This window comes from Umbelopsis ramanniana (assembly GCF_025399195.1).
Source record: "Umbelopsis ramanniana AG unplaced genomic scaffold K450scaffold_29, whole genome shotgun sequence".
NCBI classification, from domain to species: domain Eukaryota; kingdom Fungi; phylum Mucoromycota; class Umbelopsidomycetes; order Umbelopsidales; family Umbelopsidaceae; genus Umbelopsis; species Umbelopsis ramanniana.
The window spans coordinates 16,526-36,468 of record NW_026252115.1 but is presented as its reverse complement, the minus strand read 5'-3'; the positions used below and the strand labels follow the sequence as shown (position 1 = coordinate 36,468).

The 19,943-nt window shown below is 44.6% G+C and overlaps 12 protein-coding genes across 12 annotated transcripts; 5 read left to right on the top strand and 7 right to left on the bottom strand.

The window, feature by feature from the left end:
- Window positions 1-2,013: 2,013 nt before the first annotated feature.
- Window positions 2,014-2,352, bottom strand: K450DRAFT_160367 (uncharacterized protein; the record flags this gene model as incomplete). The annotated part of the gene is made up of 2 exons (XM_051584007.1): window positions 2,014-2,234; window positions 2,301-2,352. Coding segments are annotated over 2 exons (273 nt in total), but the record flags the coding sequence as incomplete, so codon positions are not given.
- A 130-nt stretch (window positions 2,353-2,482) lies between these two features.
- K450DRAFT_241925 (uncharacterized protein) lies at window positions 2,483-5,276 on the top strand. The gene is made up of 6 exons (XM_051589169.1): window positions 2,483-2,703; window positions 2,765-2,931; window positions 3,013-3,111; window positions 3,174-3,356; window positions 3,425-3,493; window positions 3,560-5,276. Exons 1-6 carry the CDS (start codon window positions 2,661-2,663, stop codon window positions 5,159-5,161), a joined length of 2,163 nt encoding a protein of 720 aa, XP_051444399.1. The 5' UTR covers window positions 2,483-2,660; the 3' UTR covers window positions 5,162-5,276.
- Window positions 5,277-5,390: 114 nt separating this feature from the next.
- On the bottom strand, window positions 5,391-6,068 carry K450DRAFT_280796 (uncharacterized protein; the record flags this gene model as incomplete). The annotated part of the gene is made up of 1 exon (XM_051593372.1): window positions 5,391-6,068. One exon carries the CDS (start codon window positions 6,066-6,068, stop codon window positions 5,391-5,393), a length of 678 nt encoding a protein of 225 aa, XP_051444398.1.
- Window positions 6,069-6,117: 49 nt separating this feature from the next.
- K450DRAFT_241918 (uncharacterized protein) lies at window positions 6,118-7,596 on the top strand. The gene is made up of 5 exons (XM_051589168.1): window positions 6,118-6,274; window positions 6,356-6,379; window positions 6,454-6,563; window positions 6,632-6,943; window positions 7,016-7,596. Exons 1-5 carry the CDS (start codon window positions 6,205-6,207, stop codon window positions 7,337-7,339), a joined length of 840 nt encoding a protein of 279 aa, XP_051444397.1. The 5' UTR covers window positions 6,118-6,204; the 3' UTR covers window positions 7,340-7,596.
- On the bottom strand, window positions 7,456-8,083 carry K450DRAFT_241914 (uncharacterized protein). Its single transcript, XM_051589167.1, has 3 exons — window positions 7,914-8,083; window positions 7,654-7,742; window positions 7,456-7,585 (listed from the first exon to the last, which is right to left on the bottom strand). Exons 2-3 carry the CDS (start codon window positions 7,700-7,702, stop codon window positions 7,485-7,487), a joined length of 150 nt encoding a protein of 49 aa, XP_051444396.1. The 5' UTR covers window positions 7,703-7,742; window positions 7,914-8,083; the 3' UTR covers window positions 7,456-7,484.
- K450DRAFT_241895 (uncharacterized protein) lies at window positions 7,597-9,625 on the top strand. Its single transcript, XM_051589166.1, has 7 exons — window positions 7,597-7,854; window positions 7,920-7,965; window positions 8,035-8,143; window positions 8,223-8,304; window positions 8,370-8,871; window positions 8,958-9,077; window positions 9,162-9,625. Coding segments are annotated over exons 1-7 (897 nt in total). The 5' UTR covers window positions 7,597-7,852; the 3' UTR covers window positions 9,198-9,625.
- Window positions 9,626-9,664: 39 nt separating this feature from the next.
- Window positions 9,665-10,952, top strand: K450DRAFT_241891 (uncharacterized protein). Its single transcript, XM_051589165.1, has one exon. The coding sequence runs from the start codon at window positions 9,678-9,680 to the stop codon at window positions 10,791-10,793; it is 1,116 nt and encodes a 371-aa protein (XP_051444394.1). The 5' UTR covers window positions 9,665-9,677; the 3' UTR covers window positions 10,794-10,952.
- Window positions 10,953-11,177: 225 nt separating this feature from the next.
- Window positions 11,178-11,369, top strand: K450DRAFT_159558 (uncharacterized protein; the record flags this gene model as incomplete). Its single annotated transcript, XM_051583997.1, has 1 exon — window positions 11,178-11,369. A coding segment is annotated over one exon (192 nt), but the record flags the coding sequence as incomplete, so codon positions are not given.
- Window positions 11,370-11,634: 265 nt separating this feature from the next.
- On the bottom strand, window positions 11,635-13,834 carry K450DRAFT_241882 (uncharacterized protein). The gene is made up of 7 exons (XM_051589164.1): window positions 13,405-13,834; window positions 13,304-13,329; window positions 13,108-13,232; window positions 12,900-13,035; window positions 12,763-12,816; window positions 12,303-12,693; window positions 11,635-12,226 (listed from the first exon to the last, which is right to left on the bottom strand). The coding sequence occupies exons 1-7, from the start codon at window positions 13,699-13,701 to the stop codon at window positions 11,876-11,878; spliced, it is 1,380 nt and encodes a 459-aa protein (XP_051444392.1). The 5' UTR covers window positions 13,702-13,834; the 3' UTR covers window positions 11,635-11,875.
- K450DRAFT_241875 (uncharacterized protein) lies at window positions 13,820-16,536 on the bottom strand. The gene is made up of 3 exons (XM_051589163.1): window positions 16,249-16,536; window positions 15,252-16,183; window positions 13,820-15,181 (listed from the first exon to the last, which is right to left on the bottom strand). Exons 1-3 carry the CDS (start codon window positions 16,437-16,439, stop codon window positions 13,968-13,970), a joined length of 2,337 nt encoding a protein of 778 aa, XP_051444391.1. The 5' UTR covers window positions 16,440-16,536; the 3' UTR covers window positions 13,820-13,967.
- Window position 16,537: 1 nt separating this feature from the next.
- On the bottom strand, window positions 16,538-17,908 carry K450DRAFT_241871 (uncharacterized protein). The gene is made up of 3 exons (XM_051589162.1): window positions 17,412-17,908; window positions 17,042-17,332; window positions 16,538-16,976 (listed from the first exon to the last, which is right to left on the bottom strand). The coding sequence occupies exons 1-3, from the start codon at window positions 17,875-17,877 to the stop codon at window positions 16,669-16,671; spliced, it is 1,065 nt and encodes a 354-aa protein (XP_051444390.1). The 5' UTR covers window positions 17,878-17,908; the 3' UTR covers window positions 16,538-16,668.
- A 124-nt stretch (window positions 17,909-18,032) lies between these two features.
- Window positions 18,033-19,572, bottom strand: K450DRAFT_241870 (uncharacterized protein). The gene is made up of 4 exons (XM_051589161.1): window positions 19,256-19,572; window positions 18,736-19,193; window positions 18,273-18,674; window positions 18,033-18,191 (listed from the first exon to the last, which is right to left on the bottom strand). Exons 1-4 carry the CDS (start codon window positions 19,551-19,553, stop codon window positions 18,150-18,152), a joined length of 1,200 nt encoding a protein of 399 aa, XP_051444389.1. The 5' UTR covers window positions 19,554-19,572; the 3' UTR covers window positions 18,033-18,149.
- Between the last annotated feature and the right edge of the window lie 371 nt (window positions 19,573-19,943).

Here is a 19,943-nt window from a genome sequence, read left to right as displayed (position 1 = left end):
AAGCGCCTTGCACGCTAGAGTTAGTCCTTCTTGAGCAGCTTCAATTTCATCTTGGCCCTAATCGATGAGATATATGTTAGATTTTATAAATGAAGTATCCACTCTCATAATGATAAAATCTTACCGTTAAGAACACCAAAATATCTCCTCGCGCTTGCGTGACATGAATGGTCAGCACTTGTGTGATTGCAGCTCGAAGGTAATTTGCCTCTGGAGCCTTGGTATAAAAGATTTCAACTGGATAAGGTCTGCCTGGAACTACAGGGATCGAGTTAGTCAGATCATGTCAGTGAATCGCACTACCAGTCAATAACTTACTATTAAAGATAGGAGCATCGTCAAAATACTCTGCAAACTTTTGGGCATTCATAGTAGCACTGGAAATGAGAAGCTTCAAATCGGGTCGGAAACGCGCGATATCCTATAAATGCAGCATACAATCAATTAAACCAATGTACAGAAATACGCGCTTTTAAGCTATGCAGCAATGGGTACATTACCTTAATCAAACCAAACAAGACGTCGGTAGACAATGTACGTTCGTGTGCCTCGTCAATAATCATACAGCTGTATGCAGCAAGGTCTGGCTCAGTCATGAATTCTCGAAGCAGCATACCATCCGTCATATATTTAACGACGGTTTTGTCAGATGTGCAATCCTCGAAACGAATAGAATATCCAACTTCGTAACCAAGCTTTACGCCCATTTCCTCCGCGACACGAGCAGCAACACTCATGGCAGCTACACGACGTGGTTGCGTACATCCAATCTTCTTGCCACCTTTGGTGAATCCGGCCTCATACAAGTATTGTGGAAGCTGAGTAGTTTTACCGGATCCAGTTTCTCCAACAATAACCAAGACTTGGTAGTCATTGATGGCCTGAATCAAGTCGTCACGATACTGGTATATAGGCAAAGATTTTCGGACCTCATCAATAGACTTCGCCTTTCGTTCAGCTGCATCGATACGTTGCAAAAGCTCCTCATCTTCTCCGTCCTTATCCTTGGCATTGATTTTGGCCGCCATGACGAAATCGATCTTTTGATCTTCATCGAAAACGTAATCATATTCATCTTCAGGCTGTGATCTTTCGACCCTGGTGGTGGACTTTTTGATTTGCTCCTGTTCCCATTGATCTTGTTCTGAGACAAACTTTTCTTCATCTTCATATCGTTTATACAAGGCGCTTTCCTTTTTCTTGCGATCGATTTTGCCTTTTTCCGTGATATAATCTATGTATGTACATTATTTAGCACTTCATCACGTATGGATAATACATTTAGGACGTGACTTACCTTCAGGCATAACATATCCATCTTCTTTTGAATCGATTTTCAGACGCGCTTCAGCCAGAGCGAGGACTTGCTTTTTGTACTCATGCTCTTCAATTTCTTTCTTCGATAGCCTCTGATCACCAAATAGGAAGGCTTCATCCTGAATTTCTTGACGTAAGAGCTCTAGTCGCTGCTGCTCTCGGAGCTTGAGATATTCTTGACGGGATCGGTCACGAATGTCCGGCAACGCTGCTGCTCTTAAGTTCTTGTCATCAGCTAAATTGCGTCTTCGCGTCGCTTCCGTGTCGCCCTTAGAGGATCGATCCTCAACCATCTGTAGAAAAAGTAAAAAAATGTTTATTTGACAGTTGAAACCGTTGAACTGCGTCAAATTGCTACATACCTTTTTTGTGCCATCCTTATCTTTGTCCTTCAATCTTTGAGCAAACTCATCTCTTTCCTTGAGATCTTCTAATCTTTCTTGCTCTTCTTTATCCATTTCCACGTCTTCATCGTCTGTAACAAGGGATCAAAAAATTAACAACACAATCCAGGTCTATGAGGATAAAGGATGGAAAAAGGTGCCTACCTTTTCTCCCCCGTCGATCGAGATCAACAGCTGGTTGATTATCTTCGTCATCGGCCCATTTGTCTTCGTCCTCCTTCTTACGAAGCTTTTTCTCTTTCTTCTTCAGTTTCTTCAGTCGCTTTGCTTCCCGTCGATCTTCGTCGTCTTCGTCATCCTCAAGTAACAATGAGTATGACTCGTTTGCTTTTCGCATTTTGGACACTTCTGCTTCTTCTCTCTTTCTCTGTGCTTTTTCGGTGGATGATGCTTTGACTTTTCGTGGTACTCGAGCAAACAGATCGTGCGCGAAACGGCGAGCTTGGTCAGTAGCAGGGATATCAGCGGCTTGTAAAGACATGAACAATGCCTCGGGCGATTTGGCACTTTGTGCTGTAGCATGAAATTACGTTAGTACCATGTCTTCACGTTGAGGAATGCATAGTAGCGAAGAATTACCTGTGGCAATCACAAAGTCGACGAGTGTCCTCTCGGACATTCCAAACAGCTGGAATATGGAGATTCCATCAATATCAGCTTCCACATACTAATGTACCAAGGCAAAACAGGAATTTTGGTTCCATTAACTTACCTCAATAGCATGATCGGATACCCAGCTTCGTAGATCTGCCATAATGCAAGGCGGTTTGATTTGCTGCGACAGTACAAGGTTTTTTTGTCCGCCTGGAAGGCACAGGTAGAGTACACGTGATCAATGACGCCTGAGGCCAAAATTGCTGTGCTTCGCTGAGTTTCTTTTTAAGGCCTAACCTCAACATCGCCAATCAGCTTCAATCCAACTCTTTCTTACATTAAATCATGTCTTTCTGGTGGGGCCAAAGTCCTTTCGACGAAATCGTCGGTAAGTTTGGTACAGTCATTGTCACATACCCCAACGCCTCGTACCAACCGTCTTCTTGCAGAGCGAGCAACGTCGGAACTGCTACCTGCTGGCCAAGAAAACCTGGCTCTTAACCTGGAGATTGCCGATCAAATTCGAGGCAAAAAGGTCAATGCCAAAGACGCCATGCGCTCTCTCAAGGCGAGAATGGCTCATAAGAATCCAAACGTTCAACTCCTGACTTTGGGTGTAAGTTTCCTTTTGCGCCAAGAAACCCGCCTCCTTACTCAGCACGAGACACCATATCACTCACTGCTTTTAAATGTATAGCTTGTAGATTCTTGCGTTAAGAACGGCGGAGAGCAGTTTGTTAGGGAGGTTGCTAGTCGCGAATTTATGGAAGAACTCACCTCCATCATTAGAGCTCCAGTAAGTTTTGAGTTGTTTTTGTTTGTAGCATGAAACTTGCTATACTGACACTTGCTTATTAGACTGGTTGCAATTTGGATGTTAAAAATAAGATCCTGTACGTTGTGCAAGTGTGGGGCATGGCAGCTAAAGGAAATCCTGCCTTGAGCTATATCACCGATACCTACAACTTTCTCAAAGCGGAAGGTTTTGTATTCCCTTCTGTCAATGAGCATGTTGATTCCATTGTTCTGGAAAGTTCTTCCGTATGTGATATTGTTTTTTTCTTCTGTTTCATGCGGTGTACGATATAGGCTAACCTCCTGGTGAATAGGCACCTGAATGGTCGGATTCTGATGTTTGCGAACGATGCAGAACTGCATTCACTATGACGAACAGAAAGGTTGGTAAATTCAGGGCAACTGTATCTGCTCATGCAATTGATATTGATCCAGTATCTTTACTATAGCATCATTGTAGACAATGTGGCAAGACATTTTGCGGACAGTGTTCCTCCAAAACAATGACCCTACCTCACTTGGCCATTACTGAAGAAGTGCGAGTGTGTGACGGTTGTTATATGAAGAACAAATTGGCAAGGATCGAGAAAAAGGAAGCCAACGACGTTTCTCTTCCACCATTTATGCAAGCGGACCCGTACCAAAAGCGACACCAAGAGAGAAGCTCTAGTATAAGCAAACCACCACCCACCGCCAGTGAGGAGGAGATTGATGAGGACTTGAAGAAGGCAATAGAACTGTCTCTTAAGGAAGCCGAGAGAAGTAAGAGTGCATATGGTGCTGGATACGCACCACCAAAAAGAGAGGAGAGGAAAGCTACACCCCCTCCTGTCCAACAAGATGAGCAAGATGACCCGGACCTCGCAGCGGCCATAGCAGCTTCACTTCAAGATATGAATATTTCCCAGAATTACGCATCTCAGTCACGAAGTTACCGAGCACCTTCGTCCACCGATTTGAGTACTGCCGAAATGGAAAATATCTTGCTGTTCTCAACTCTGATGGATCGAATTCGTGCAAGCAGCGGTGAAATTGGCAATGACCCAGAAATCAATGCATTGTACACGCAAATTGGCGCAATTCAACCAAAACTTGTAAAATCACTTGATGAGACCAATCGAAAACACCGTTCCTTTGTGGATATGCACAATAAGCTTAACCAAGCCGTCAAGATGTACGATCGATTGCTGGAAGAACGACTTGCAACATCTTATGCAAGAGGATCTCACCCTGCTCAAGACCGAGTGCAGTCACCTCACCAGTACTATGCCTCGCCTTCTGTGTCAAATGGTGCGTACGCTGCTCCTCCCACTGATCAGAGCTCACTTTATCCAAATGCTGGCAACTACAACGCACCCCCCTTCCCCCAACCGTCAGCCTATGAGCAAAATCATGAAAATGCTTATCCCGCTGTACCATCGTCATCCTCATCTAGTGCACCTTACATGTACAACGCACCTCCGTCTTCTTCATACCCAGCCTCTTCGTACCCTGCACAGCAGCCACCATCAGGTCCACCTCAGGAATACCAAGCTGTTAATCAAGCGCAAGTTTCCGCCCCACCTCAAGAATACCAACCACAGCCCACTCCTCAAGGTACAGCACCACCCCATCAAGGTTTTCTCCCGTCCCAAGGATACTTCCCTCCTACACCGCAAGGAACAACTCCTCCTCAAGAGAACTACTACGCCCCACAAGCACCCGAAGCGAATCCAAACGTACCACCTGCACAGAACCATTTCGCCCCACCCAATGAGTATCAGCCTAGTCCACACGGTTACGTTTCACCACCCGGTGCACAAACAGCTCCTAGCTATACGCCTGATCCGTATTATGGAGCGCAGCAGCAACCTCAACAAATGGTATCTCCTCAGCAACACTACGGAGCACCTCAACAACGAGTACCACCGCTGCAGCAGCAATGGGACGGATACCCACAACAACCGTACCCTCAACAGCATGACAGAAATTCCTTCAGTCTTCCAGGAGCTGTCCCACAACAAAAACAACAACAGCCTGTCGTGGAAGAGGCCCCTTTGATTGACCTCTAAGGAACCCCACCTTTTCAACCTTTCTTTTTCCACACAGTTTAGAACCTAATGCCCAACCATTGTAATATCAGCGAATTACCCTTTCCTTTTTATTTTATTTTTTTCTTCATTTCTATTTCCTTTGGGGTTTGTTAAAGCTCTGTTTCGTTTATAGGGATGTTGTTTTTTTAAAGGAGATCCCGCAGTACCGTGTCCATTACACTCCAAAATATAACTGAGCAACGTTTTTCTATTCCGATTTCCTTCTTTTGCCTTTTGCTTCCGTTCTTTTCCGTTTGACGACAGCTCGGTATATAGAGTATGCTATCCACAGAGAGCCTAAAGTGACGGTGATGAAGGTTCCTGTTTGAACGGTATAAATATCATCGGTTCGACCCACCGGGACACTGACGGTCATGTTGCCGACAGCGGTGCTTTCAATTTCGTCAAAGGTGGTTCGGCTGTCTCGTTCCAAATGAAAATCAATAGAAGGTAATGGTGGTATAGAGGATGGCTTTTGTGGAGGATCAATGAGACAGGTCCAGCCTACTTTCGGTACGGGTATTGTGACGGTTTGGTGAGTCCACAGCGAATCTGGTTTTTGATACCGCATATGAAGCGGCAAATCAATGCTGACTTGCTGGCCAAGTAGCATAAGGTAGTCGTCTGCTTCATAGCGTATGGCCACTACATTTCCACCTCGAACAGCAACTTCTACCGGCGCTTCTAGATCTGTTTCATTAAGGACAACGACATGCTTGCTGATTTTCAAGTCGTTCAGTTGGTTGATATCGACAAACGCTTCACGAGGAATGATGTAAATGATATCAAATATGCAATCTAATCTTGACGGAGCATGATTGAAAGTGATGTTGGTATATAAGTGAGGGTGAAATGAAGAAGATGGAGCAACATTGTGAGTTGCCATGGTGTGCAAGCGAGCGAGGGCCAATTTTTTTTCCAACCATTCTGTTCGCACAGGCTAAAAAGAAACTCCGATGGTCTTTTGAACAACAAAAAATTGCAGTGCAGTAGTCCCAGCAAACTCACATTCCAACTTAATCATGTCTGGAGTCAACCGCCTACTCACCACTGTCTCCAAGTGGGCTATCCCAGTTTCCATCGTCATTGCTGGTACGAACACAATCCCTGCCAATCACAGAATCCACAATCACCTACTAACCATCCATTTATTTTTTTCGTCCATTTAAAAAGGTGCCCAAACAGCTCTTTACGACGGTTAGTGGATTGCTCATGGCTTTGATTATGGCTAATTTACCCAACCCAATACTAACTCTTGGACCTCATTTCAGTTCAAGGTGGATATAGAGCCGTTCTCTTCGACCGTATACAGGGTGTCAAGCCTATTTCTGCTGGCGAAGGTACTCACTTCCTTGTACCCTGGCTTCAGAAGGCAGTCCAGGTAGAGTGATTACGAATGGATGATTTTAGTAGTGGCCGTTTTTTTTTCTTACATTATCTCTCAAAAAGTTCGATGTTCGAACAAAGCCTCGCAACATTTCCACCACCACCGGTTCCAAGGATATGCAAATGGTCACCTTGACCCTTCGTGTCCTCCACCGACCTGACCTTCAACACCTTCCTACCATTTACCAAAATCTCGGCACCGACTACGACGAGAGAGTTTTGCCTTCCATTGGTAACGAAGTCCTCAAGTCTATTGTCGCACAGTTCGATGCTTCCGAGCTCATCACTCAGCGTGAAATTGTTTCGTCAAGAATCCGTGAAGACCTCGTCAAGCGCGCCAGAGAATTCAACATTGAGTTGGAGGATGTTTCCATCGTACGTTTTATGGCATTATGTTGAAGTGCATGGAGTGCAAAAGTTTTAACCTTCTTTTCCCTTTCCTACCAGACCCACATGACTTTCGGTAAAGAGTTCACCAACGCTGTCGAACAAAAGCAAATCGCTCAACAAGAAGCTGAACGTGCCAAGTTCGTTGTCGAGAAGGCTGAGCAAGAGAAGCAAGCTGCTGTTATTCGAGCTGAAGGTGACGCCATTGCTGCTGAATTGATTTCTTCCGCTTTGGAGAAGGCCGGTGAAGGTCTCGTCGAGTTCCGTCGTATCGAAGCCTCCAAGGAAATTGCATCTACCCTTGCCCAAGCCCGCAACGTTACCTACTTGCCCAGCTCTGCTAACGGCCAAGGTTCCAACATGCTTCTTAACGTTGGCATGTAAAACGCTCCTTTATGTGATTAAAAAAATATATAGATCATTTTTTCTTGTTTCAATAAACACATCCATACGATGCTTTTTATTATATGCACAGCAGCAGTCACTTCCCCTATTATACAACTACGCGTCGTCGTTCACTTCACTAAGCTTAAAGATCTTCCTTGGGCTTTTGCTGAGCCTTCTCCTTGCAAGTACAGATTTGGTCCTTGGACAAACCAGCAAGAGCTTGGTCAATATGGCGACCACAGCCTATCAGGTGAAAAGAAGAGTTCATAAACCAAATTAAACCATGTCAAGTTCTCAACTCTGTAGCTTACCGGCCCACGTGTATTTGTTGCAATCTTTGCAGGTAACTCTCATGCACATCTTGGAAAAGTGGGAGGGACGAGGAAAGTGGAGTGCGGACCTTCGCCAAATACTGGATTTGTCAGGTGACTGCCTTTTTTTCATTTTTTGCTTCAAGCCGTGAACTTTTTGTGCCAGTCCTGCCAGCACGCATTCAATTCTTCCTCCAACATGTATGTACAATGCTATTAAAGTGAAGCAAAATAGAGGTCACCCACTGAACATTGCTCACCTATAGGGGTCGTCATTGCCAGCTTGTTATGGGTCCTGCGGGAAGTGGCAAGGTAATATTGAATTCAGCATATGACTCTGGTGATGGATCACTCGGTAGCTAATTCGTCGTTGACAACTAGTCCACGTTCTGCGCTACCATGATGTCTCACTGTCAAGCAACCAACCGTAAAGTCCATCTCGTTAATTTGGATCCTGCTGCGGAACATTTTGAATATGAACCCACAGTCGGTAAGTGGAAGAAAAGCGAAAGGGATAAAGATATAAACTGGTACAACCTAAACCATGTTAACCTATTTTGTTACTCAAGACATCCGAGATTTGATTACGTTAGAGGATGTTATGGAGGAACTTGATTATGGACCAAATGGTGGATTGATCTATTGTCTCGAGTGAGTGAAAATGCGACTGTGCGTTATTACGGGAGCAATTGGTCAAACTAATATGAGTTACGTAGGTTTCTTCTCAACAACCTTGATTGGCTCGAAGAAGAACTTGGAGACTATGAGGACGACTACCTAATTTTTGATTGCCCAGGACAAATCGAACTATATACACATTTCCCCATCATGCGACGCATATGCGAATGTTTACAGCGGTGGAATTTCGCCGTGTGCGGAGTCTATTGCTTAGAATCCCAATTTATAGAAGACAAGAGCAAATATTTTTCTGGCGTGCTCAGCGCTATGTCGGCCATGGTCAACCTTGAAATCCCCCATATCAATGTCATGACGAAGATGGATCTGGTGGAAGGTGACTATGGTAATCAGCCAGCAGAAGAAGAGGGTGAAGGTGATAACAAAAGCAATCGAAAAAAGCGAGCAGGACGAAACGCACGAACAAAGACAAAGAAAGAGCTGGAGCGATACTTTGACCCTGACCCGCTTTTATTAATTGACGATGTCAACAGCAACACAAGTCCACGGTTTCACGCGCTTAATCAAGCGATCGTACAACTGGTAAAGTAAAACCCTTCATTGTAACGTGATGAAAGACCTCCTTAATTGTTTACACAAGGATTTTCCATTCTTCCGTTTACCCGCAGATTGAAGATTACAGTATGGTCAGCTTCATACCATTGAATATACGAGACGAAGATTCCATCAACTATGTGCTGTCTAATATTGATAACGCTATACAATACGGTGAAGATATTGAACCCAAGGTAGTATAACTTTTGTGTATTTTATTTATAGACATGGCGAGATATTTTAACTTACGATGTTCTATTCTTTCTTTCTATGACTAGGAACCTGAAGCCATGGCAGAGTATGATGAAGAGTAGACATTCCAATAAAAAATACTTTTTCCTTTCCATTGCAGGCAGGCAGCCCTTGCGTTTTAATACTAGTTTAATCGGCGGGGAATAGCTAGGCTTCAGCATTATACATGAACAAAGGGTTTTCATTGGACGCCGTCCTGATTCAAGTTACGCTATGATTTTTGCTTTGGTGGGACAGCAACAAAGCTTTTCCCTTCATCCCTCTTGTAAATACAAACCCACATTGGCTCCCATGACAGCTGTGATGCAAAACAATTCATCACTCACCATCACGGATGACGAGGATGATGTGGCCCTGGCCGCTTTCTTGGCGCCAAACTGGGGTCGCTTTGATCAGGACCAACTGGTGAGTTTATCAAGGCCGTCCATGAGAAATACAGCGGTTTAGAAACACCCAGTGTTATCAAACATCGTCATTCTTGTATTCAAATATATATATACAATTACTAAATATTGCTTTTAACAATATAGGCCTTTGATATCATGTCTTATCGTCAAACTGCTTCGGAACACTATAGCGCCCGGCAACGCAAGGCTAGTAATGGTGACAATCCTTCCGTCCATAAATCAACTTCCACCCCTGTACTACGCTCTAGAGACCGTCAGAGCATGCCTGTCTTGTCACAACAACAGAAACAAGTGGCTCCTCGACGAGATGATTCTCCTATAGGTCGACACCCCAGTCCACGTAGAGAAGAATCACCAAAGCATCGATCCTCGCCTAATCACTCCAGACGTGAAAGCCCTCCTTCCCGATCACCAGATAACTCTAGAGACGCTTCACCCAGGCGCTCATCCCCACATAGTCAAAGGTCTCCTCATTCCTATCCAACATACCCTCCTCCTTCCGAACATAAAATACCAAGTCCACCTCAACATGCTCCCAAAAGAATACCTACGCCACTGCCTCTCCTTACCCAGTCATCGGCCCAATTCACCCACCAAGAACGTCGTCCATCTGTCACATCGGTAGCTTCCAAAACCCCTTCCATTCGTTCCGAAATGTCCATCAACACCAAACTGTCCTTATCCAAGAGACTTCGACGCGTGTTTAGCATGAGTAGCTTATCATCCAAGGCTAATGATTCAACCGTTTCGCTTCAGTCACAGATCACCGAGAATGATATTTCGCCTAAGCCCACTCGGTCCTCCACCGCATCCTCCTTTGTAGCATCCAGTGCTTCACAACAACAAACTTTGGTGGATGCTGCGTATTCAGAATCCGCCTCCATTATTGGACCCCAACCTCTCAGCAGCATTTCATCTCCCGCAGCAAAGTCCTCCTCACGCCGTCGATCGATTGTATCGTTAAGCAATATCTTTTCACGCAACACTTCGTCGTCTGGTGTCAACAAACAAAAGGCACAACAGGCTGAACCTACAGTCGCAACGGTGATTGTACCAGCACACACTGGCACGAATCAACGCCACTCCACCACTGACCTGCGCAAAATGATCAATGACCAAGGCTCAGATAAGGCCAACCGATCTAATGCTGAACGACCCAAAGTGGATACTTCTTTAGCTTCGATTCAGCCTTCGAAAGGAAGCTTGAAGCGTGAGTGGCGCTTTTTAGTTGGGGGGTTCTGCACGACATGAATGCCATATTAACAATTTAGGTCGTGTTCTTCTTTTTTAGCGGCACGCCGGGGTTCTGCATCTAAACCACCTGATTCGCCAACCTCCATTTCGTCCGCTTCACGTTCGCCAGTGACTCCCCCTCCTCACCGTCAATTACCAAGATCACAAGCCTCATATGCCTCGGTCGTCAGTGGTCGACAGCGGCAAACCTCTCTAACCTCCAACTCATCCTCCAGAGCCGATTATTTCAGTGCAGGCGATTTTGAGCAATCGGAAGAGCTCGTTCCTCCTTCGTCCGTCAACCTTCATTCACTCCCGCTTCATGGATCTCCTCGCATGAAACCGGCCTCTCAATCCACCACCTCTCTTTCTGAACCTACCTCCATCCGTGAAATACCACCTACTCTGAAATCTCGCCGACTTGGATTCTCGTCTTCTATCACTGTGCATGAAACTTTCTCGGCAAGTGAATACGATAGGCGATGTGATCCCAACGTCACTTGTTGCAAGCTGACCCCGGATTTTGCTATGCGCATTAAGCAAGAGTTGAACGAGTACAAGCTTACTGGCATGGAAGTGCATATTGAGAGCCGGCAATACACTCACTTTTTCTTGTAGACATCTGCAATCTTGTGATCTTACTTCGTATCGCAGATGGGCTCTGCCTCCAAAAAAGACAAAACATCCCTTTTACTTTATGATTCACGTACTTGACGGCAAGCATCCCATATCTTTATTTGTTCTGCATATTACCTCCCTTTGGTCCTTTTTCCCTGATCTTACTGCTTGAGCCCCCCGCCCTGCAAGACTCCAAAAATCTCTGTAATAATGTGTTGCATCTCTTTACACTTTACCCTCCTCTGTTATACAACTTTGTTCTGTCCACTCTCTTAGCTGTGTTTTCAATCTTTCTTTAGCTGTATTATATTCCACTTTTTCATCAATTCAATGCAAATCAATATTTTTCTCCCCTCAACTAATCAACCCATGGAAATGTGACATTGCGTTTTTGTCATGATGTAGCTGGTAACATTACAAACGTCATGCTATTATAAATTACAAATTACAGTTTACATATACCAAAAAGATGGGGGGGCAATTTAAAAGTTCCCTTCCACGTCGTAAAAACCTCTATTGCACTTTTGCCGCTCCTGCAAACGCACGCCACTGGTCCTGACTAGGTGAGAGTTTTTGGATTCGCCAGTAATGTATCGAATAAGGATAGTCAAGTGTTCCAGTTCTTCGATGATCTCCTCGGACGATGAAGCCATGGCAAACCACGTCAAATACTTGAACTGCACCATGGTATCGGTGCTGTCGTGATGGTGTTCTCGTCGCCGATTCATCAACCGAATACGTGCGAGGCGAGCTGATGGCATATATGCTGGTAGAGGCTGTTTGGCCTTGAGAGAAACAGATAGGGTATGGAAATGAAGCAAGAGCGCAGCAGTCTAGGCACAACAAAACAAGTAAGGTGTCAGTCCCTTTGAACAGCTCCATCACGCCAAATCCTAAAGCGCTACTCACCATATCACGACGGTATAAGTACACAGATGGGTTGATGGTTTTTCTTCGCACTTCAACGGGCATATCAACCACCGCACATTTTAAGTTACAAAGTCGATCCAGTAAGTTTTGTGTCGAAGTGATCATTTCGTCGTAAAAGTCCGTAGGGAATGGGGCTTTGAGACCAGGCTCATGGAGCGTGAGTTTAAGTAATTCGCGGCAGGCAACAATGGCTCTCTGCAAAGTTCGTTCTTGCTTTTCGCATGATTTGATATCATCCGGAGAGTGAACACGGTGTATGTCATCGTAAAGAAATGCACTGATGATGAAGGCATAATACTCTCCTAGCTCATAGATGACATCTGCTAATGATTTCTTCAACTGATGCCTTGCCACAAACGGCCATAGCAGCCTGAACAACATAAACCACAATGATTAGAATCAGAAGGCTATCATAGGCCAAAAAGAAACGCATATTCACCAACTGAAGATAAGAGCCACTCCAATGCCGACAATCATGGTGACGGTACGTTTTCTGCAAGAACAAAATCTTTAGCGTCTGGTGTGGACTCAATTTCCTCCTACAAACATAAATTTCCCTAATCAAATAACACGTACAATACCATCATCTCTGTCGTTTCCCCCGGCAATGGATTGACTCGTCCAGCCACCGCAACAATTTCAAAGGCAGTCATCACTACAATACAGACTCGATTGTACGAAGTGGCCAAATGGACGTAGAAAAAGATCAGTGCTATGAAGGAGAAAACATTAGAATCGAGCATTTCTTAAGTGAGTAACAATGTAATGAGACTGGCAAACTCACATAGTATGAAGCCAAACAATACAATAACGTACGGGCCACCATTAGCAGCAATGGCAGCCCAGCCCATGAAACTTCCAATCAGCGTGCCGACGACTCGCCACAAAGAGCCGTTGATAGTACCACCGCTGGAAACAAAAAGTTTCGGATTAGCTTGGGGCAATCATACCAACAAAAATAGAATATGCTCATCACTTACGTAGTGGGGTTCATAATGGCAATTACCTATGGATTGAAGATGATATTAGTTACAGGACTACCTATTACCCTTACAGCATCTTGTTTCCAGCAATTACTTACAGTGACAGCTGCCCATTGTCCACGAACACTAGCATACCATTCTTGCGACGAAGGAATATACGCAGGCAGTGCTAACACAAACACAGCCAATGCCATCTTGATGGTGAATTTACACTCGTACGATGATAGTGCCTGTGATATTCTCCAGACAACAAAGCGCACTCGAACATTGAATGGAATCTTCATACGAGGAGGGACTGCAGGTGCTTCAATGTCACTGCGACCACTTTCATGGTTTGAAATAATGGAAGGCTCTCGACTTTTGTAGTTGGACCCATCGTACACTGGAGGAAGCATATGTTCTGAGCCATGCTCTTCATCCAGGTCGCCCAACGCATTAGGCAATCGTTTGTTCACAGATGACTTCCGTCGCCGCAACGATTGAGCGCCGACCGATTGACTCCTCTTTCTTCCGTTTTTCGAAGAAAGATTGGTTTGGATTGTTGTCAGTCTATATTCATCTTCGAATTCTGACGTTGCCGTATGCGGTAGATTGTCTTTGAAATGTTCTGTGAGATACAAGACGTGTCAGTATGGGGTATTAGATCTTCTCAATACGTAGTTCAGCCTGTTATCAACTCACGTAACGTATGGCCACCCTTGTCTTTCACAGCTTGATGCGAACTGAAACTGGCCCACTTCCGCCATTTTCCCTTAGACCCCACTAGATTGGGTAAATAAAAATGGCGCTTTCTTACACCATTTTTGCCTCTATCCACCGTGTCTTTGATGTCGTTGAGTGTGGAGGTCAGATTTCCCAGTTCCTTGGCAACTTCTCGCAAGCAGAAAATGAAAAAGAAGACCAAAAACACTTCCTCTCGAAGACCCAAGTCCAGTGGTCCAAACCGGCGTTTCTTGTTGATGCGTTTCAAGGTTTCCATGCGCTCATGTTCATCGTTATCAAACCTTGCAATGGCGGCTCGTAAACGTTCTGGACAGTCGCAGTGTCGGTCGCAATGGGCTTCCACAGAATCGCTACTACTGGCTTTTCGCGTCGGCTCCTTTTTCCGAATTCTGAAAACATGACTGATGTAATATGCCCAACTATGTGTACCATCTTGCCGAACATCGTCTAACTCCCATTCGTAGCTTATTCCGCCAGAAACGCAATTCATACCGCGGGTACAGGCTTTGGACAGCGTGAGAAGTGGATCACGTAGGCTTTCAAGATAGGCTACAAACAGTTCTTTGTCGCCATATTCTATTTGCTTCAATCGCTTCTTTGGCGGTTTCAGCCTGTATGGGGTAAGAGGTATATGCGAGGAATTCAGTGAAGCAATCGAGTTGACAGTAAGCTGGTTTTGATCATAAAATTCGTTTTCCGGGGATTGAGCTCGACTGGGAATGGTTGAATGATCTGCCCTTGAGTTTCTATTCACTTGGTCAGCATGCATGTTGGTAGCCGACATAGCTCTGGACATGACGTCGTCCTCATCACTACTCTCTGTATCGTGCGGCTCGAAAGCATTTAAGGCGGCTTCGAATAACGCCTTTTCACTGCGAAGACTAGCACCCAAGATACTTAAATGCTTGGTCAAACTACTCAGAGATTTGTAGATAGGCTTCGCTTTAAGAGGGGAGATGTAAGCATGCGATAGTTCGTATTTGGAATCCTTGTAGGCTGTCATGATTTTGGTATAGCCAGCTCTCATTTTGGCGGACGTGGAATTCACAGCATCAACATCAATATTTTCAGTGTCGAACTCCAGCTCGAACTGATCTGTGACTAACTTGAGCATAGCTTGGCTTCCTTTGACAGTGTCGTGCATTGCTCTTCCTAGTAATCGGGAATGCAAAGACCTCAGCTCCCAATCACCAACATCTAGGCTTTCATATCACGCTCTTACCTAAACCGTCAACAGCCGTTTCTCTCCACAACGCAAGGTTGTAAAATAAAGAGACTCCAGCACCGAGTACAAGAGGAATTCCGAACTGTAAAACGCCTTGATAATCCATAGCCGTTAAATTGATAAGCTTGGTGTTACAGAAAATTTGCACAATCATAAATTGCAGTGAGAAGAACTGAAACTTGGGAAAACGCATTCGGAGAAGTTGAGCGAACATGATTCCAACCACGAGAAAAGCAGCATTGATACCAACGCCGGCTTGGTGGTTGCTAAGATCGTCGGCATATGTTCGATTGTAAGACACTGAAGCGGCCATGCCAGCAGTTGCCCAACAAACAGCGAGTACCACACCCACCACAGATGTGATGGTAGCATCGATTTGAGCACCCATTGTTCTTCCTGGATGTGTGAAGAGACTACCTGTAATACATAGAAATACAGCTGGTCCAACTGCAACGACAATACTTTCAATGGAGCATAGAATGACACAGGTTGCGTATGCCAAGGATGTCTTGATAACTCTGTGCACAATTCTTCGAGGAAACTTTTCATGCAGAATCTTTAAGACCTTTGCTTTTCTTGACTCTACTTCGCTCGTCTTCTCCGCTCTCCTAAGTACCTCGTCTTTTCCGATAGCCGGAGAGCTTGCTTTCATCGGTGGAGGAGGAGAAGGGGATGATTCGCTAGTGACGCTTGTAGGATGAACATTTTCCAGTGAAGGCGATCTACTGGGTGTTATTTGGCTATTCGTGGTATTGGTTGAAATGGGCCGATCTTTCTTCATAGCTCCACTATCATCTCCTGAGTTTTCCGTCGGGTCGGACTCCAGCTCACCTTCTCTGGATCGATCTTGTGAAGCATCGTTATGTCTTTTCCGATGTAAACGGGTTGGATCTGCAGGGTTTAGGTCAAAGACCTCAAGATCGAAGTACCTATCCATTCATCAGCACTATTAGTATCTCATTGAGGCCATCTCCGTTATCAATATTTCACATACCCTCCTCTTTGATCCATGATATCTTGGCTGGAAGGTGTATTTTGAGCTGTGCCAGTTCTTGACGTTCGGGCACTTGATCTGGCAGGATTGGGAGAAGGGACTACAGCAATTTGGCCGGCTTCGGCAAATTTGCGAAATGCCCAATCTGCTGGGCCGTCATTTTGACTTTGGTGGTCATTACCCACCGACATGACAGAATCGGGTCTGGACGGAGTAGAAGGAATTTTCGGTTTTTTCACACTTCTTCGTAATCACTTTATGTGTTTCTAATTTGGGCAAATCGGAAGGTAAAACGTTCCGCCTGGAAACTTTGACAGCCAAAAATAAAAATGAAGCAGCAGAAGGTCTTTATGTGAAACAAACGTATTGAAAATTATAATTACATAGATTAAAAGAACAAAATGGCTTGGTATACTGCAATCAAACTTGTCGATATTTTACTTGTCCCAAAATTTCATGGACATGCCGTCTATACCACTCTTCTTCGCTGATTGTCATATTCCATTCACTCTTGAGATCCTTATGACCATACCTCTTTCTCAACATCAGGTATGCAGGCACTGCAAATATCCACAAGCAGGTGATGATCAATAATGCCTTCACCCATTTTGATTCCGCCACCTGTGACCATTTTGATTTGCTCTTGACCGTAACGCGATAATTATGCAGCGGGAATGTGATGGATACATTGTAATGATATCCTTGGCATCGCATCGCATATAAAATAGCTATGTAAAGATATATCATGTTAGCCGTATCCGCATACAATCTGAGCCTCTGTATATTCCTTTACCTTGCGTCAGTTCCTTGTAATTCCACTCGATATACTTTTGCATCTGTAGCTCCTTGAAAAAACCATCGTCTCTAACATAAGAATCGCAGAGCTCCCTAATGGATTTTGACTGTCCTGTCTCGGTGTCTGGTTGGACGAACATGTTTGAGCATACTGGCGACACATATTGAGATACATCGATCTTAAAATCGAAATCCACTACTTCTTCCGTATACGGATGTTGTTCTTCTCTTGTCGTTCCATCCGAATTGTGATGAGTCTCTGTTCTCCACTTTGTCACATCATGCGTACCTATCAACGAACTTTATGAATATCGAGTTTGGTCCGTGAACTCTTGGAGAGCCGCCAAAAAAACAAAAAGTTAGTTTACCATGAACTTTGATTTCCATTGCTGGAGGGGAATTATGGTCCAGCAAGAATCGATAGAGTGCCTCGCCATCTTCGTTGATATGATCATCTCTTGAAACGACGCCTTTGCCTTTCTGCTTGTATGTCGCTCGATAAGGTGAATATTGTGGCGGAGGAGGAAGGTCTCTGAAAGGATCCACCTGTACGTCTCCAACTGTACTTCCAAGTAAAGGTGCTTCAACATCGTCACTCTCTAAATCTTCCTCCTCAATGGGAACGTGCTTATTATTGGTGGTGTTGGGTGAAGGTCGGATCCATGAATTCATTGCCGAAGCGCTTGACGGTTGCTCTTGACTTTCCGCTCCAACTTTATAAGACGGAGGCGGTGCTCTGGAATGTCCAGAAATAGGCTCGATATCATCAACGGAAGGAGCGCTCGCGCTTCTCATATCGTCATTCTCGTACGGGTCAAGCTTGTGATCTACCATTGGAGGACAAGAAAAAGATCAGTGCTCAGCCTTGGCTTCTTGGCAGCAAATTTTAAAATCCGCAAATGCCTTGGTTTTGTACCAAAAATTCACGGCTACTTCAAACCATGCAGTGCAATACATAATCTTTTCACTTCATGTGCACACCATAATATGTTATTCAAGCATAGAATTTATTTTGATATTCCTTCAATAAAAATAATAGGCAGTACATTTAACAACAACTGCGAGCTATCGTTCGTAAAAATGGACCAGAGACCAGCTCCTTTACTTTAGGCTCTGGTGGCGAGACCGACGCGAGAGTTGGAAGTATCCTAAAATTGCACAATGGTTAATCAATATTGAAGATAGGCTATACCAAGACACCATGAATGAGTGTGAAAAGAATAACTTACAAAGATGGAATAGTAGTTCTCCAAGAACTTTTGTCCAAGAATGAAGTCCAAGCCTGTCTCAGTACCAAGATCTCCAATAAGACTGTAGTACTTTCCAGCAGTTCCTCCCCAGGCAGAAACTTGAGCTTGGGGCAAGATGTACTCAGCAGGTGTCAAGGTGAAGGCAGTGCCACCAATAGTGAACGAGATGTTCTTGAGGCTGGAATAGCTGCTGGAAGGAATAACGACAAGACCAGTAGTGGAGTCAAGCTTGTATCCACTAATGTTCTTGTACAAAGCAGTGTAAGTGCTAGTTTGGAGGTAGATGAGAGTGGTTCCAGTATCAACGATACCAGGAAGGCTGGCGGTGGAAACACTTGTGGTTCCGTAGGCGATCTTGGAGATGTTGATACCCCAGTACAACTAGATAGAATCGCACGTTAGATATGTATGAGCCTACTTAATTCATTATAAAATCACTTACGCTGGATGGAGAAGTGGAGGTAACGGGAGTGTAGGTAATGGAACCGGTGTACTTGGTGGAATCAGCACCACCAAAAGTAAGCTCACCGTTGTTGGCAGTTGTAGCACTGCCGCTGAGAGGGGCAAAGTAGACACCCAAAACCTTGGTGCTGATCAATCCCTCGGAATAAGCATTGTCAATGATGGTGGGAACTTCACTAGTTGAGCTAACTGTGTCTTCAGTCAGATCAGTTGGGCCAAAACCAATGATACCATCCACGCCAGAGAAGCCAGTGGCACTTGTAGCATCACCAATGGATTGACCAGTGATGACCAAAGTACCCAAAGTAACGGTATCAGTGTATTCCTTTCCAGAGAAAGAGCCACTTCCATAGCTGACAGATACGGTATCACCAGTGCTCTTGGCAGTGGATCCGGGTACGTATTTGGTGCCAGCACCAACCCATGTATTGGAGGAACCTGTTTAGGATGGTTAGAACTAGGCAAGGAAACCAAGAACAGCAAAATGTTAATCTACTTGCCAGTATCGACGATAAGAGAGAAGGTTTGAGTACCAACTTTGACGCTGGCTACATAACTGAAATCAACATTTTCAGCGGTGACTGAGCTGGAGGCGACAGCAAGTTCAGCAGTCTTGGATTTACCACCAAAGCGAGAGGCACGACTCTTGTCAGCAGTAATGGCCTGCTTCCAGTTTGGAGAGCTAATAGCACGAGAGAATGGAAGGGAGACTACGGTAGCTTTGCCACTGCCAGTGGGAGCAGCGGAGACACCAAAGACGGCAACAGCCAGAGCGATAGCCAAGGAGAGACGGACCATTTCAAAGAATTAGAAGGCTTTGAGTTTGATCTTTTTGCCAATACAAATGTCTCGTATTTATACATCTAGCGTTCCAACTTCGCTCAAGCTTTTTTAGATGGTCGATCCGCATCAATCCCAACACCCATTTGGGTAATTTAGTTCTTTTTTGTTTCGCGTTGCTCAGGAACGCTTTCACCTGACTTGACGTTAATGAATGTGCACTACAAGCATTTAATCTCCGGGTGGTGATAGGCCAATGTTTATGATTGACTATCTTATTAAAAGCTGAGACATGAGTTCAGCTAAAATATCCAATACTTTACATGAACTACTTAGTAAATCACACATCTTTTTCGTTAATTGATCCATGGCTGTATACTCAAGTATCTTGGTCGTCGTGAAAGCCGG